Source organism: Condylura cristata, unplaced genomic scaffold, assembly GCF_000260355.1.
Source record: "Condylura cristata isolate star-nosed mole 26May11 unplaced genomic scaffold, ConCri1.0 scaffold00029, whole genome shotgun sequence".
Taxonomy (NCBI): Eukaryota; Metazoa; Chordata; class Mammalia; order Eulipotyphla; family Talpidae; genus Condylura; species Condylura cristata.
Genome location: NW_004567130.1, coordinates 3,121,229 through 3,135,834, shown reverse-complemented (window position 1 = coordinate 3,135,834; position 14,606 = coordinate 3,121,229). Strand labels below are relative to the sequence as shown.

At 53.9% G+C, this 14,606-nt stretch overlaps 1 protein-coding gene across 1 annotated transcript in view; it reads right to left on the bottom strand.

Annotated features, from left to right (window-relative positions):
- Window positions 1-14,606, bottom strand: part of TMEM132C (transmembrane protein 132C) — a 130,926-nt gene that overhangs the window by 51,621 nt on the left and 64,699 nt on the right. The window contains exon 2 of the mRNA XM_012730790.1: window positions 9,782-9,928. Within this exon, the coding sequence (XP_012586244.1) occupies window positions 9,782-9,928 (147 nt within the window). The remainder of the gene's footprint in view (window positions 1-9,781; window positions 9,929-14,606) is intronic.

The window sequence follows — 14,606 nt, the reverse complement described above, 5'->3', positions numbered from 1 at the left end:
GGCACACTCAGCTCTTCATTTGTGAGTTTTCCTCCCAGAGTGAAAATATAACAGGGAAAGTTTCCAGGTTCCCTGCCCCACTGAAGGAAGGCAGAGCGAGCAGGAGGAATGAAAAGAGACTGGGAGAAGGGATGAAGGAGGAGGTCAAGAAGGGGCCTGGAGGAGGCGCAGGGAGTGGATACAGGTGAGGAGGCTGCACTGGCTTCTTGGCCCTGGACTTGCACCAGGGACTTGGGGGACATGGAGGAGACAGAGATGTGGGGGAGCTCCATGGGGAGGTGACCATGACAACCTTTATCTGGACTTGGGTTTTGAGTCTTTTCCTTCCAGACTCACCTGGCCCCTTCTACTCCTTTCCTCTGGGTCCACACACAAGGCACCTTAGACTGGTGGCCAGTTTTTTGGCTTCTGTTGCCCTACTTTGCGCCAGACTTGGTTTCAGGGGCTGGGGGGCAAGGAGAAATTTGAATGACTACTGGTTGGTATGGGCATCCTTTTGGGGTGACGAAAAAGTTCCAGAATTGGATAACACTGGTGGTTGTAAATACTCACCATATTAAAAACCATTGTAAATTCTTTGGTTATGTAAATTATACCCCAATAAGAAAAATACAAGGAGAAAAAAGGCAAGAGAGAGGTTGCATTTTAAGGTATCTTTAAAGGGTTTGGAACAGTTTTCTATCAGCACAATCGAAAGCCTATTGCCTCACCACCATTATCGTCACCATCATTATTGTCCCCAGTAATATCACCACCGCCCTTGTTATTACCACGATCCCCCCCACCATCACATCACCATTACAACCTCTACCACCATCACCACCACCATTATTACCACCACCACCACCATCACAACTATCACCACCATCACCATCTCCATTACCAACACCACCTCCATCATCACCACCATCACCATCACTATCATCACTATCACCATCCCCATTGCCATCATCACTCCACTACCACCACCATCACCACCGCCACCATTACACCACCACCACCATCACTGCTATTACCACCACCAATACCATCACCACCACCACCACAACCATTACCACCATCACCACCACCACCACCAGCCACAGAAGCATGGAAAGCAGAGGACCTGTTCTCATAGGCCATTGGCAGTAGCTTCAGAGGAACCTCTCCAGGTCTCAGCATCTTCAAGTGTAAACAGGGCTAAGTGCAGAGGAAGTTGTGACAATTAAGAGCTGTGAAGTGCTTCACAGAACGTTTGCAAATGGCATGCAGACACTGGGCCGCTGAGAGAGCATGGCGTCCGCCTCTCCACCCAACTGGCAGACAGGAAGGCGAGCCCTCCATCAGGAAGGAGGGTCCACATGGGAGCCTCGGGTGGAGAGCCGCCCCTGCTGGAGCTGCTGCCTCTCTGCCCTCGATCGTGTCGAGGACTGGAGCGGAGGTTCTCATTCCCCTACGGACACGGGCTCTGCTTCCTTGCACTTTTCCTAATAGCGAGTCCGCGCTCCTCCTCCCGTGCTAACACCGGGGTGCTGATGAGCACCACGAGGGTGGAGAGAGCGTGTGTGGTGAGGGAGGACAGCGCCTTTGAGGGCTGGAGCAAGCTTATCCACCCAAAGCTGCTATTTGATTTCATTTCAGTTTTTCTCATGACTTTGGCCAAAGGCCTTTAACTAGAGACGTGAGGCGTCACATCCAGCCACGTTCCCACAGAAACACTCCTCGGACCTTGGCATCCCCGCAGCTTTTGCTGCCCATCCCAGCTTCCCCAGGACCTGCCAGGTGAGGGGGTGTTCATGCTGCCTGATCACAAAGGGCTGAAGGTGGAAGTGGGAAGCATCAACCGCTAGCTCTACTGTCAGGCTGCCCTTTGCTCTGCTCTTCTCTCCTTGGTTAGAAAGTTCCCTGCCCGCCCCTTAGAAGCACCTACCCCCAGGGGTGGGTGCCAGTGCTCCCCCACTTGGGGCTCATCAGTGCTCCAGCATCTTCTTTGGAAGAGAGGCAGGGCGCAACCAGATCGGGCTGGCGACAGGAGACGGCCAAAGAACCAGACCCCTAAGCCTGCGGCCTGCTCTGGATGACAAATCCTCCTCGCCCTTGCTCTCCTTCCGTACCCTGGCCTCTCCCAGGGTCTGCTCCAGCAGCCTGTGACCCCGGAACACCGAGCCAGCTGCCCCCCTGTGGAACGCCCTTCCCAGGCTGGGAGACTCCTGGGGCTCCAGCCCATCACATGTGGCCCCAGGACTGGCCGAGCTCCCACACTGCCCCTGCAGGCTGCCCCGCCCTCAGCATGCCCTGGGCACCCTCTCTGCCCTGGCAGGTCCACTTGCCCTCTCTGGACTCAGCCACAAGACAGCGGGGCCCAGAGTACCGATTGCCCAGCCAGAGAAGCCGGAGGGGCTGCTTGTTGGGGGAACGGTGCACTTGAAGGCTGCATCACCTGCAGTGTGCAGACTTAGTGCTTGGGCTTGGCTGCGGGACAGGGCTGCCACCGCTGCTGGCCGGGAGCTGGGGTGACTTCACGGGGATGCAGGGAAGTCAGACGTCTCCAAGCAGAGGGCCACTTGTGGTGACATCACTTGACACCGAAGTCCCTTCAGTGGCCTTCTAGGTCACTCCTAGCCTTCAGCTCCGCCTGCTCTTGTTCCCCTGGGTCTGGGCGGCGGCTCTTTCCCATGTCTGGGACCTCAGCTTCTCATGGTGAGGCTGGGGAGGAGCAGCCAGGACACTTTGTGGGGTGGCGCTGTGGGAGGGGGACTCCGCAGACCAGCCATGCTGGTGTGGCCCTTGGATATTTGGAACTGGGCATGGGTTGCTTCTAGAAGGTCAGTGAGCTGAATTTGCTCTTTGAAGTGATGCGCTACCTGCTACTCAATTCCCCCAGTTGCTCGCTGACGTTGAAACAACCAGAGGCAACGGTCACAGCAGATCTGTGAGTGTAACCCTGATAGAGACTGTGTGCCGGGCCCTCTCTCTTCCTAACTCTCTTCTTGACTCTCCACTGTAGAAGTCACTGCTGTGGTTTTCAACCCAGCTTTGCAGTTGGGTAAATTTGCACACAGAGGTCAGTCGTGATCAAAGCTCGGCCAGTCAAGGGTGCAGATCTGAGCCCGGGAGTCTGTGAGCCCAAGCTCTAGTTGTCAGGCCATCTTCCCTCCAGGACATGGAGCTATAGCTGCGACCATGGATGTCCACTTCCTCACCGCTCTTCCGACAGAAGATGATCAGAGGTTACCCTCAGGAAGAGCAGCATCCTTCCTCCATGCATCCTCAGAAATCATTTCTAGGATTTTCAGGCCAGCCTGGCTTTGTCTAGGCCACACAAGCACAGGCAAACAGTGACTTCATAGATCATTGCCCGGATCTCTTTCCCTATGGTTCTGCAATCAATACAGGGCTGAAAAATTCCACAATTTCAGGTACTGGTTAAACTGACCAGATGCATTTAAATACAACGGGCAAAGATGCAATACACACGGTGGAAAAGTCTGTGAGTTTCTAAGGAAAACCTTCACCAAGTGAGATGGGGTGTCGGAAATACGCACACAAAGTGTCAATCATTTCTCTCCACCTGGAACCTGTGGTCTTATGTAATTTTCTTTAATTCCTTCTTCCATCTGGACACCCAGAAATAAGGGACTCTGCACGACCAGGGCTGGTATTGATTTTAGCAAAGCAGCTATTATCTGTTCACATCATATTCCATCACCGACCTTCCAGTAGTTCTCATGGGTCAAATTATCACCACAAAACACAACAAAACAACACCTTCCCCCACCCCCAAAACATATTCTGGTAGTGAGTTTCTTGTAAAGGACAAACGATTTGAAGGTACAATGAAATTGCCGCTCTTAACCTGGGGTGGTTTTGAATTAATTACTTCCAGTGTCTTTGAATCTTCGTTTCTTCACCTGTAACATGAGATCATACTTGTGACCACGTCCAAGTTGCAAAGGTTTGCTGAGATGATCCAGTGGAATGTCCCCACTGGGAAGCTGTTGCAAAGCCTAAAACTCCTGGAAGATGCAGGCTTTTTGTGACTTACATTTACATATCCTTACTCAGTACTGTTTTTTAATGCTAAGCATTTATGTCAGCATCCCCCAGAGCGGCAGCTGTCTTCTGTTACTCTTCCCCCTGGCACACAAATTCAAAGAGGTAAAGGGGTCCTCCCAGCTTCTCTTGCAGAGTGTGGCCACATGGGTATCCTCTGCCCTTGGGGTGCTAGAGGATGTGACCTCTGGGCTCCTTACTGGACAGGACAGGCAGCTCTTGGCATCCCTTCTGTCCCTCCACACGGCTGGGATTTGCTGTGTGGATGCTCCATCTTGGATTGTGCTCACCTTAGCAAGGCCCAGGAGAGGTGGAGCAATGAGGTGGAAGGTGTCTGGGTCCTGGCTACCTCTGCAGACTAGAGAGACTCAACCCAGATGTTTAGACAGAAGAGAACTCAGCTTCTATCTCGCTGAGTCAGTGGTTTGGGTGGGTCTGTGCTGATCCCCGGTCAGAGACTCGCATTGTCTGTCTTGGCACAGAAATGCAGGGAGTGGAGCTTCTGGTGGGGAGCCAGGGAGGGATTCAGGTGATGTGCTTTTATCCTTAAGCCTCACTGCTTCCTCCCAGGGTGGAAAATTAAAAGCATGATGGATGAGGTGTCTTTGCCATTTAGCTGCCCTAGTTTACACACTGCTGGTGAGGAAATACTCGCATGAGATGGAGCGAGTAAGGAATAATAAGGACCGCTTATGAAGAATTAATGTGATGTGGAAAACAGAAGGAGAAAAGTTACTAGGTTACTTGGGAAAGGCAAGGAGGACCCGCTGCAGAACAACACCCTGTCACTGCGCCTTTGGGGAGAGAAGCAAGGAGGGGTCTGCAGGACTCACTTGAAGTTATTAGAATAATCCCTCCATGTTTTTTTCCCACCCTCCCATATATGCTGCTGCAATTTCTCCTGAAACAAACCTAAAATTATTTCCCCAACTTAGTGGGCTCGATTGTTGTCTCAGAATGGAGCTGTCAGGTACCAAGGAGGTCTGGAAAGAGCAGTCTGGGTCTCTGGTCTTGGGGACAACTCTCAACAGAAGGTGGAACAGGCTTGAATTCTGATTTTTGACCTGCAAACTAGTGTTCTTCAGGTAAAGACAAAAATGCTTCATGTTCTGGCATCCACTGCCCTCCCTGTCCTCCATGTCCCAGTGTCTGGGCTTCTGGGCACTGGTGCAATCATCTTGGGTCACTGAGTGAAGGTGCCATCTTGGGTCCCTGAGTGAAGGTGCCATCTTGCTTCACATGAGCAGCACAGGCCCTGGTGACACCAGAACAATTAGAAAGAAGCAGCCTGGGCTTCTGATGGTCTTGAAGAACAGAACTGACTCTAGATGCTTCTGTGTCAGAAACAACATTTCCTTTAATTTATATTTCTTAAATAAATGTTTTTATAGACAACTGATCTATTCCTTAAGAAATACCCACCTTTATAGCGGGCTCTTCAATAGTACACATCTCTTATTCCTAACATTGACCAATGTTGCAAGGGAATGTTTGTGTGTTTATTTAGTTATTTTCCAACCTTTCAAATGGACAATGAATTCCATGAGGGACAACCCTGTCGTTCTTATGAAGCTGGATGTGCTCAAAGTCTGGCAGGCACTTAATTAATTGTTTACTAAACATAAATACAAAAGTTCAGGCTCCCACTCCGGTACTTTATTCAGGGCTATGCGACCAGAAGTTTCTTTATAGTCAAGGTGAGTAGGATTTCAGAATACAACACCTGGACACTCCTTAGTTCCCAAGTTATTTGGGGGAGGAGTCTGAGCTTCTCTGGCCCCTGCAGGACCTGGGTCCCATGAGGCTGCCTGGCAGGAATGTCAGGATGAAGTAATGTTTCCTCATGATTAGAAAGTTTCAGGCTGGGCAAAGTAGTGAAGTTCTTGCCAACTGGAAGGACGTCTTCCGAAAATGTCTTTAGACTCAGCGGTACTTCTACAACAGGGCCATAAACAAATTGCTTCATAAACCCCTGACGGGAGGAACACCACGTCCCTCTCCTTTATCACCACTGCTGAGAGAGCTGGAAGGGAGGTGGTGTGGGAGGTGGTGGGGGCACCACGGAGGGGTGCTCCTGCTGCATGCTCCTTCTAGAGCCTTGAGGCAGCCATCTTGGGCCCTGGGGTGCCATCCTCCCAGCCCACACCCACTCTGAGTCGGTCCCTTTTCTGACAGTGGCTACCTCATGCTAACTCAGGGCATCCTATCACTTGCTCACGCCTCTCATTCAGAAAATGTCCCTTCTCCTTTTCACAGAGAAGCCTCTGGTCCTAATTCCTCCTCTGTAATCTGGAGACAAGGTAATCCAGCTCAACATATTGTTGCAAAGATCATTTGTGTGATTATCCACTCAGCTAGTACTTTAGTTCCCACTCTGTGCCAGGAACTGACATGAGCTGTGACAATACAGAGGTGGTATATCCCACCTGCCTTCTGGGGTTCACATATTGGGGGTGGGGTGGAGGTTGGGTGGTAAACACACACAATGACAATTTCCCTCTGGTAAATTATAGAAAGAAAATGAAACAGGTGATTGGTGTGAGTCGCCACAATCAGCCTCTCTGGCAACATGACATTGGAGCTAAAATCTAAGGGGGAATGATCCAGTTTGAGGGAAGAGCAGATGCAAAGGCCCTGTGGCAGGAACACGCATGGCTGTGAGGTGTAAGAAAGGTGGTGAGTGATGAGACACACATGTGAGGTGAACTTGGGGAAGGGGAGCCGGGACCCTCAGTGGCCTGAAGGTCATGGTCAGAGGTTGGGATTTTATTATAGGAATGATAGGAAGCTCTGAAAGATGGTGGCCACGTGAAGTCCCATGATTTAAAGAGAACACTTTGACCCTCCAGGACACATGGAGAGAGACACTCCAAGAACACTGGGGAGTCAGGGGTTTCTGGGGTGGCTTGCCAGCAACACCCTAAAAATCTATACCACAATCCCATGTCGAATTGTCCACTGTGTTTCATTACCTCTGTCCTGCCTTGCTGGACCGCACATCATTCCCCGGACCTCCCTCATTCCGCTGTCAGTGGCAGCGTTTTGTCCTCTATGGTTAGTAGCTTCTGCGGCGTGGACGGACCCTTCTTCTTGACCCTGTGCTCCCCCTGCAGGCAGGGAGGTGGCCCCGTCATGCTGTACTGAGTGCCCCAGTCAGCACCTTGGAGAGTGTGATTTCCTGTGTGGATGGCTTCGTGTTCGGGGATCCGCGGGAGGGGGGGTCTCTGGATTACATGTTAGTCCCATCTATGTCTTTTTAAGTTGAACCCAGATTGCTTTCCAAGGTGGCTGCACCAGTGACATTCCCATAAATGCCGCTGCTTAGTGGATAGGACAGAGACGCAGAAGAGCAAGCGGTGGGGACTCTGAGAACCTGGAGATGAGGCTTGCAGCCAGGGTCGTCGTGGGGCTTGCTAATGTCCTCCTGAGGCCCTGGGTGGACACAGCCCACCGTGCCTGAGACAGCCCCATCCCTCCTGCCCCTCTCTGCTTTGAAAGTGCTAAGCTCAGCTCTGTGTCGCAGTAGAGCCCACGACCCCATGCGGGGGCCACTGGCAGCTATGAGAAAGACAGGCCATTGATCCCCAAAGAAAACATGCAGATTTCAGCAGCAGCCTGAGCCGTTTGGCCTGGCCAGGGTGCAGTGCTTGCTGGCGGTGTGTGCTCCTGGGCCATGCTCCTTTGATCTGCATTGTGACTTTGGAATGTGAGCAAAGGCTGGAGAGGTTGTCCAGTCATCTGCATTTGCAGCTGTTCTAGGAAAGTCTTTGTTCTAGGAAAGTCCTGCAGTGGGGCAGACAGGGCCTGCACCCCCAAATGGAGGCTGCAGAGATGGAAAAGCTGCTGCCGCCCCCCCCCCCACCAATCTCCTCCCAGGGCTCCCTGCTCCTTGCCTGTCCTCCTCCTTTGCACTTGTGGCCTGGCTTCTGTGGGACCCTGTACTGGAGCCCCCCATTCCTCTCTCTGGATGCCCTTCTCTGAGCTGAGGTAACTTGGTGCCAGGAACGCTTCGGCTCCTTGAAGAGGGTCTGATGGTGTGGGGTGCTGCTGGCACAGAGCACAGCCGCCTCCATGCTGTGGGGTCTCCGAGCAGGTGAGGGGTGGGCCTCAACAAGCACGGGAAGACCCGACTCCGGGGTCAGCAGTTCCACTGGGTGTATGCGCAGCTGGGCAGCAGCGAATGAGACTGGAGAGGGTGGCGGCGTCAGAAACTCGGCTCACCTCTCCCTGCCCCGCCAAGTCCATGCCTCTGAGAGGCAAAATTTCCCTCAGACACACAGCATAAAAAAAAAAAAAAAAAAAAAAAACTCTATGGGGTCAACCAGGCCTCCCGAGACCCCATCTGAACCCAGAGGTGGGATTTGAAAGGTGGGCAGAGCCAGGAGCCTGGACCTATTATCAGGTGCTGGAACCACTGTAACTCCCTCCTGGGGGAGCCGCTGACAGCAATCGCAGTGGGTCAAGGAGAGTTCTAGAACCTTGAAACATGACAGATTTGTCACAATGAGTCTTTATCGCCCTCACTTGGAGCCTCCTTCTGATGGTGACAAGAAGGGCTATTTACATACATAAATTCACTGTTAATGAACACATTCACTTTTATTTGCATAATCAACATTGATCTTGTGGGTTAATTAGACTTTATGTGCATTTGATGTGGGAGATTTACCTTAGCCTCTGCTCCTTAGCTGTAACCACGACCCCACGGGCATTTGGTTAGGGTCACCATCACCTTCCCCCCCAGTCCGACTGAGGCTGTTAGGGAACCAGATGTTTGTGCTGGCATTCGCAAGAGGAAGGGCTGGGTGGGAATTTGTTAAAAGAGCTGAGTGTTTCGAAACTAAATGGAGAATTTTTCTGGCAGCCTCTTCCCTGAGTACCGAACCTTTAAGGACATACCCGACAGAATGCATCAAAGCCTTGAAATACGACAGAATGTCTGGCTTCTAAGAAGTCACCTGAAGCCAAAGGAGAAACGAGCAAAGACGATGTTGGAGGTGGTTCTGGTAGCCTCATCTATGAGAATAAGACTCGGGACTTAATGCCCCAAAGTATGGATATGGTTATATTACCCATATAAATCCACAGGATGGACTATGATGAAGCCGTCAAAATGTTTATGACGCATATTTGATGTCCAACGTGGATGTTTTCGAGTGAGGCGAGAGGAGATTAAGAATCCGAATAGGTGCATACATTAATAAGATGAACGGATCCACCCAGGACCACGGCAGACCTCATCAATGACAAAATCATGTCAGCAGTGTTTACCCTTGGGTAGTAGGACATGGAGACGTGACTTCAGTCTTTGCTTATGTCACTGGGTTGAATAAATATTCCGCAATGAGGATGTGTGACTTTTATGCTTGGAAAACGACTGCTCTAGGGAATAATCCAGATGTTGACACAGGCTCTCGCATCGAGCACGGCGCCACTTCCCATCTGGAATCCCCCCCCCCCCCCAGGGACCCTGAAGACGTGCAAAGGGTGAGCCTCTCTTGACTGTCAGGGGTGGGAGATGAACCAGCCCACGGCCGTGGGGGTCTGAGCAGGCAGGGACCCTGCAGAGCAGACATCACAGCTCTAGATGGCCCCACCCTGTGGGCTGTGGGGCCCACTGGTGTCTCCGCCGCCAGGCTGTGTTAACAGCTTTGTGGGGCTGCCTCCTGGAGGCCCTGGCCTCCCTCGTGGGCAAGGGCAGGCGCAGCAAGGGCTGCCCGGCTGCGTGGCGGTGCAGGGAGCCGCTTACCTGTTGCGTGCGCTGGACCCCAGACGCCGGCACACCACGGCGGCGGTGCTGTGCTTCCCCCCGCTCCCCAGCTCTCGCTGCACGTCCCACTGCCGGGGCTCGCTGCTCCTCGCGCTCAGGATGTTCACCCCCTTCTTCACCTTGGCCCTGCGTGGAGGATGGGCAGGAGAGCCACAGGTTACTGAGCCAGCCGGCCAGTGCGTCACACCCTGAGCTGCCCCAGGGGTGTCTTTTGCTTTTCTGGGTTTCTCACGGTGCTGGGGGGGCCTGCCCAGAAGTGATGGAGTGTGGGACTTCCAGCCAGACCTGGGTGAGTGGGAAGAGGGGACCCTGGCGTCCTTCAGTCATGGGGGAGAGAGCTGGCCAGTTGCTCTCCATGGGGTCATTGCAGGGACACGTGACCACATCGGGGGCACTTTGGGTTGTCATGGGTGGTGGTGGGGGTGCTGTCTGGTGAGAAGAACCAAGATGCAGTCGTGCACACCACAACACACTCACCCAAGCCACAGTGGCAGCGGAGGGGTCAGAAGCCCCATCTCCCCACTTTGTGGCTGTGTGACTCTGTGCCCCTCTTTCTCCTCTGACGTGGGGAGGTAATATGAGTCCCACACCTACGCTGCTGGGGCAGCCACCAGAGGCAGGACAGGGTCGGGCGCCCCCAGGGCTGGCCGTGGCTGCCCGGCAGCTCGATGACCACCTGTTCCCTCCAGGCACACTCAGCTGGACATGGACACGCTGTCCTCTTCTGAATTCCACTCCCAGGGATGAAAGGGGTGGAGCTGAAAGGTGCCTGCCCCAGTGACAGGAGGGCAGACCCCGCCTGCTGCGACTTTGGGAACTGGAAACAGAGGAACAAGTGGGGGAGAAACCTCAAAACAGGACCTCGGCTGCCTGTGATGCCAGGGAGTGTCAGGATCCCCTTTCTTGGGGTCATCACCCTCCGAAGGTGGGGCGAGTGAGGACCCAGTATCCCTCTGCTTCCAGTTTCCAAAGTCGCCTTCAGGAGACACAGAAGAAGATCCCCCAAACAGAGTAGATGGAAGAGGGGCCCCCGGCGGAGGAAGGGGTCAGTGGACTGGATGCCCAGCCGGTGAAGGTTCAAGCAAGGAGCCATCTTCCCTCACGTGTGATGCTGCATCTGACCCTGGACAATGGAGGTATGGCAGGCTCACCGCTGCCTCCAGGGATGGACACACGGACGGGCAGGGAGCCCGCTGCAGACAGGGAGGCCGTGGGCCGTGGACTGCAATCCAGAACACTGTAATTCTTCTGGAACACTGGCTCTTAACTGTGCCATCCTTGGAGGTTAACAAGAAGTCGAAAAGTTCTGCTCTCACTCCCCCAGCTGCCCCCAAACTGAGTCCACCAGGAGCCCAGGGTGTGGCCAGAACCAGCAGATGGACTTGGTGTCATGGTGGGAACTCAGTCCAGCCCTCGCCTAGATGTCACTGTGCTGGCATGTTCTGGATTCGGCATAAAAGTCAATGGTGCCACATACATGTGCAGGTCCTCACACCACATGGGACACAGACAGCCTGCCCCATGGAGACAGCCCATGCTGGTGGACCCCAGCTCTGGCACTGCCGGTCAGGCCTCTGCTGCGGGTCTGGTCACTTAGAGAATGTTACCTACGGTCGCTACCAGCAAGCCAGGATTTGACTCCTGAAACTACCTGCAAAGGTGCCTCTTATGTTAGTAACAGCTTAGCACACATACACTTATGTTAGTAACAGCTTAGCACGCGCGCGCACACACACACACACGTCGTTGAGAATGGCTAAAGGCTGAGTGGACAAGGTGTCCAGCTGGTCATGCCGAGGGACCCAGAGGGGGAGGGGTGATAAGTGCCCTTGCAAACCCAGCATCCCAATCAGCAACTCCTCCATGCCCGCCCCTTGGGACCTGCACACCCTGGTCTCCAGAAACTTCCACCTTACCTTAAAATGATTTGTTGAGGCCCTCCCTGGTGGTGCAGTGGGTTAAAGCACAGCACTGAGAAGCTAAAGCCACTTCCGCATGAGTTTGATTCCCACCTGCCCCGGAGGTGACCACAGGGTGTGGCAGACCTCTCCTGACCCGCCCGCTGCTCCCCTCAGCAGTGTACTTTGTCATTCTGCCTGTTCTGCTTCCCACTCTGTCTCTGGTGAAGCCTCTCACCGCCCCTGAGCCTCAGCCTGTACCCCAGTTCTGTAAGCAAAAATAGATAAATCTTAAAAAAACAAAACAATGATTTGTTGAACACACCCACCTTGGCCACGGGGAGACCAGGACACCAGGTGCATGAGGATGGAAGCACCAGGGGCAGCCCAGGGCCCCACTCCCCCAGTTTCCCCAACTCACCCAGCCGCCGCTCCCCCACCTCCAGCCCTAAGACCCCCCTCTTAAAAGGAGGAAACTCGGTCTTGCTGCCTTTGGATTTTGCTCCAGATTCCTGGTTTCACTGAAGCTACAGATTGTTCTTTCTGCTGGGTGGTTCCAGCTTCTTGTTGTCAGGACTTTGTGTCCAGGGAGGGTGTACCCCGCTGGGGAGGATGCCGACAGAGGCTTGGACACAGATTTCACTCATGAGATGCTTTTTTGAGGAGCTTGCAGGGTTCAAGGAACCAGCTGCTGCAGGCATGTGGGTCCCAGAGAAGTCATTTTGCCAGAGTTTGTGGAGAGACTCGGTGAGCTGGAGATCAGCCCGGCCTCACTGGAAGGTCCGTGATGCTGGGGTGACCTTGCATCCCTGAAACCCAGAGCTTTTTGGGCCCTTCAGACTATGAGCCCTGCATGCTGGGAACAGCCAACAGGTGATAGGGTGTGGCCAAAGTGGGTGCCCACCCAGGGAGACCCCTTGGGAGTTCCCCATGTTCATCACAACTCCTCCTGCTGCCATGCTGGACACAGTGTTCCTTCTACTCAGTACTGGCTGAGCCCCTGCCCAGGGAGCCCTATCCTGCCCAGGGAGCCCCAGTATTGCCTGGGGAACCCAAGTTCTTCCTGGGGAGCTCCAGTCCTTCCTGGGAGCCCTAGGGTTGCCTGGTGAGCCCCAAGTCCTGCCAGGGGGAGCCTCAGTCCTGCACACCACATACATTTACAGATTGCTGCTGTTCAATTGCTCAGTTAAACACCAAAAAAAAAAAAAAAAAAAAAGCACCCTCTCTTCAAACACATGCTTGTCTCAGGTAATGCAGGGATGATCAAATGCTCCTTAGAGAAAATCAATACCAAGTACAAGCCGTGGAGGCGGGAAGTCTAATTTGCACTGTCTCTCAGGGTCAGCCATGCTCTCCATGGGAAGTGCTCTCTTCGGAGCTTTTTGAAGCCACTGAGGTGGCAGGGCTGGGGAGGATTTTGCATGGGGCGCTTGCTGGGTGTATAGGGGTGGGCCCTGGGACTGCTTCATCTCCAGCTGTTAGGCTGAGTCTGCTGGGGGCAGAGTGGCCTGGAGACTGTGGGGAAAGAAAAAATGCAATCAGCGCCATCTGGGGGGAGCGGTGCTTTCTCCCAGATCCCTGTGCCGAAGGGCTGAGTCCTCATTCCTCAGCCTGTGACCTTGTGTTGAGGGGAGGTCAGGGTCGGTGGTCACTCCGCTGTGCCATGTGGGAAGGGGAGGTGGAGGACAGACACCTTTGGGGCACCGTGAGGATGAAGATACCACCCAGGTGCTGCAAAGGAGGCCGGGGCAGAGTCCGCCGTCGGGACACAACCTGCTGGGAGCAGAGCTGGATGGCAGCTCTGGCTCCCCGACGTGATGCTGGCATCAAAGCAAGAGCTGCCTCGGAAATCTGCATTCCTGCTGATTTGACCCGGCAAATGTGTGGGAACACGTCGGGAAGCTGAGTTGTCCCAGCTGGAAGAGACAGGCCATAACCCACACCAGAGCGAATGACGGGGCAGCCGCTGAAATGGTTTGGGGGAGAGGTGCTGGGAGAGAACAAGGTACAGCCTAAAACGGGGTGCTGGTGACTCCACCCACTCCTGGGCACCCATCTGAGGAACGGTAAACCCTCAACTCAAAATCAACAGGTTCCATGGTGTCCCCAGCAGGTGTTCACCACAGCTGGGGTGTGGTTGTGTGTCCACCATGTGCCGAGGACGGACCAGGAGGCTGGTCTCTCCGCATCATGGGTGCAGATGAAATGTCTCCTCTTGTTTTCTTAAAAATAGATTTATTTTATTTATGTATGCATACAAGAACTGGGGTGCAGGCCAGAGAGGTGGAGGGTGAAAAGACTCACCAAAGTGGGGAGCAGAACAGGAGGATCTACTGAAATCCACTGCTGAGGGGAGCAGCGGGGAGACAGGAGAGGTCTGCTGCGCCGTGTGGGTCAGCTCCCCGGCCGGGGCTTGCACTCAGGCTGCAGTGGCTGCTCATCGCTTCATAGTGCTGAGACTTAACCTCTGTGCCACCAGGGAGGCCTTGGAATGTCACCTCTTACAGCAAAGGGGAAGGAGGGCAAGGAATGACACGTGATAAGGAAAGTCAGGACAGACATTCCCATAACAGACCATCCGATGATGTGGAATACAGAAACCAGCGGGCACTCACAGATGAAGCGAGGGTTCTGAGGCGGGCCGGGGAGGAAGGCTCTCCGGGTACCAGCAGGCGTGGGGGGAACGACACCACTAAATGAGAGAACAGCCATGTGTACAGCCCCAGCCTCTGCCACGCGGTTCCTCCGGCACCACGAGGAGGAAGCCACCACCCATAACCCCACTGGGGAGCCACTTGCAAGGGGCGCTTGCTGGGGGTGAAGGCGCCACCCCCATACTTTGCTCTCCTACTGGGGTGAAACTTGTGGGCTTATCTCCGCATTCACCAGTCCCCCCGATGTGGGTC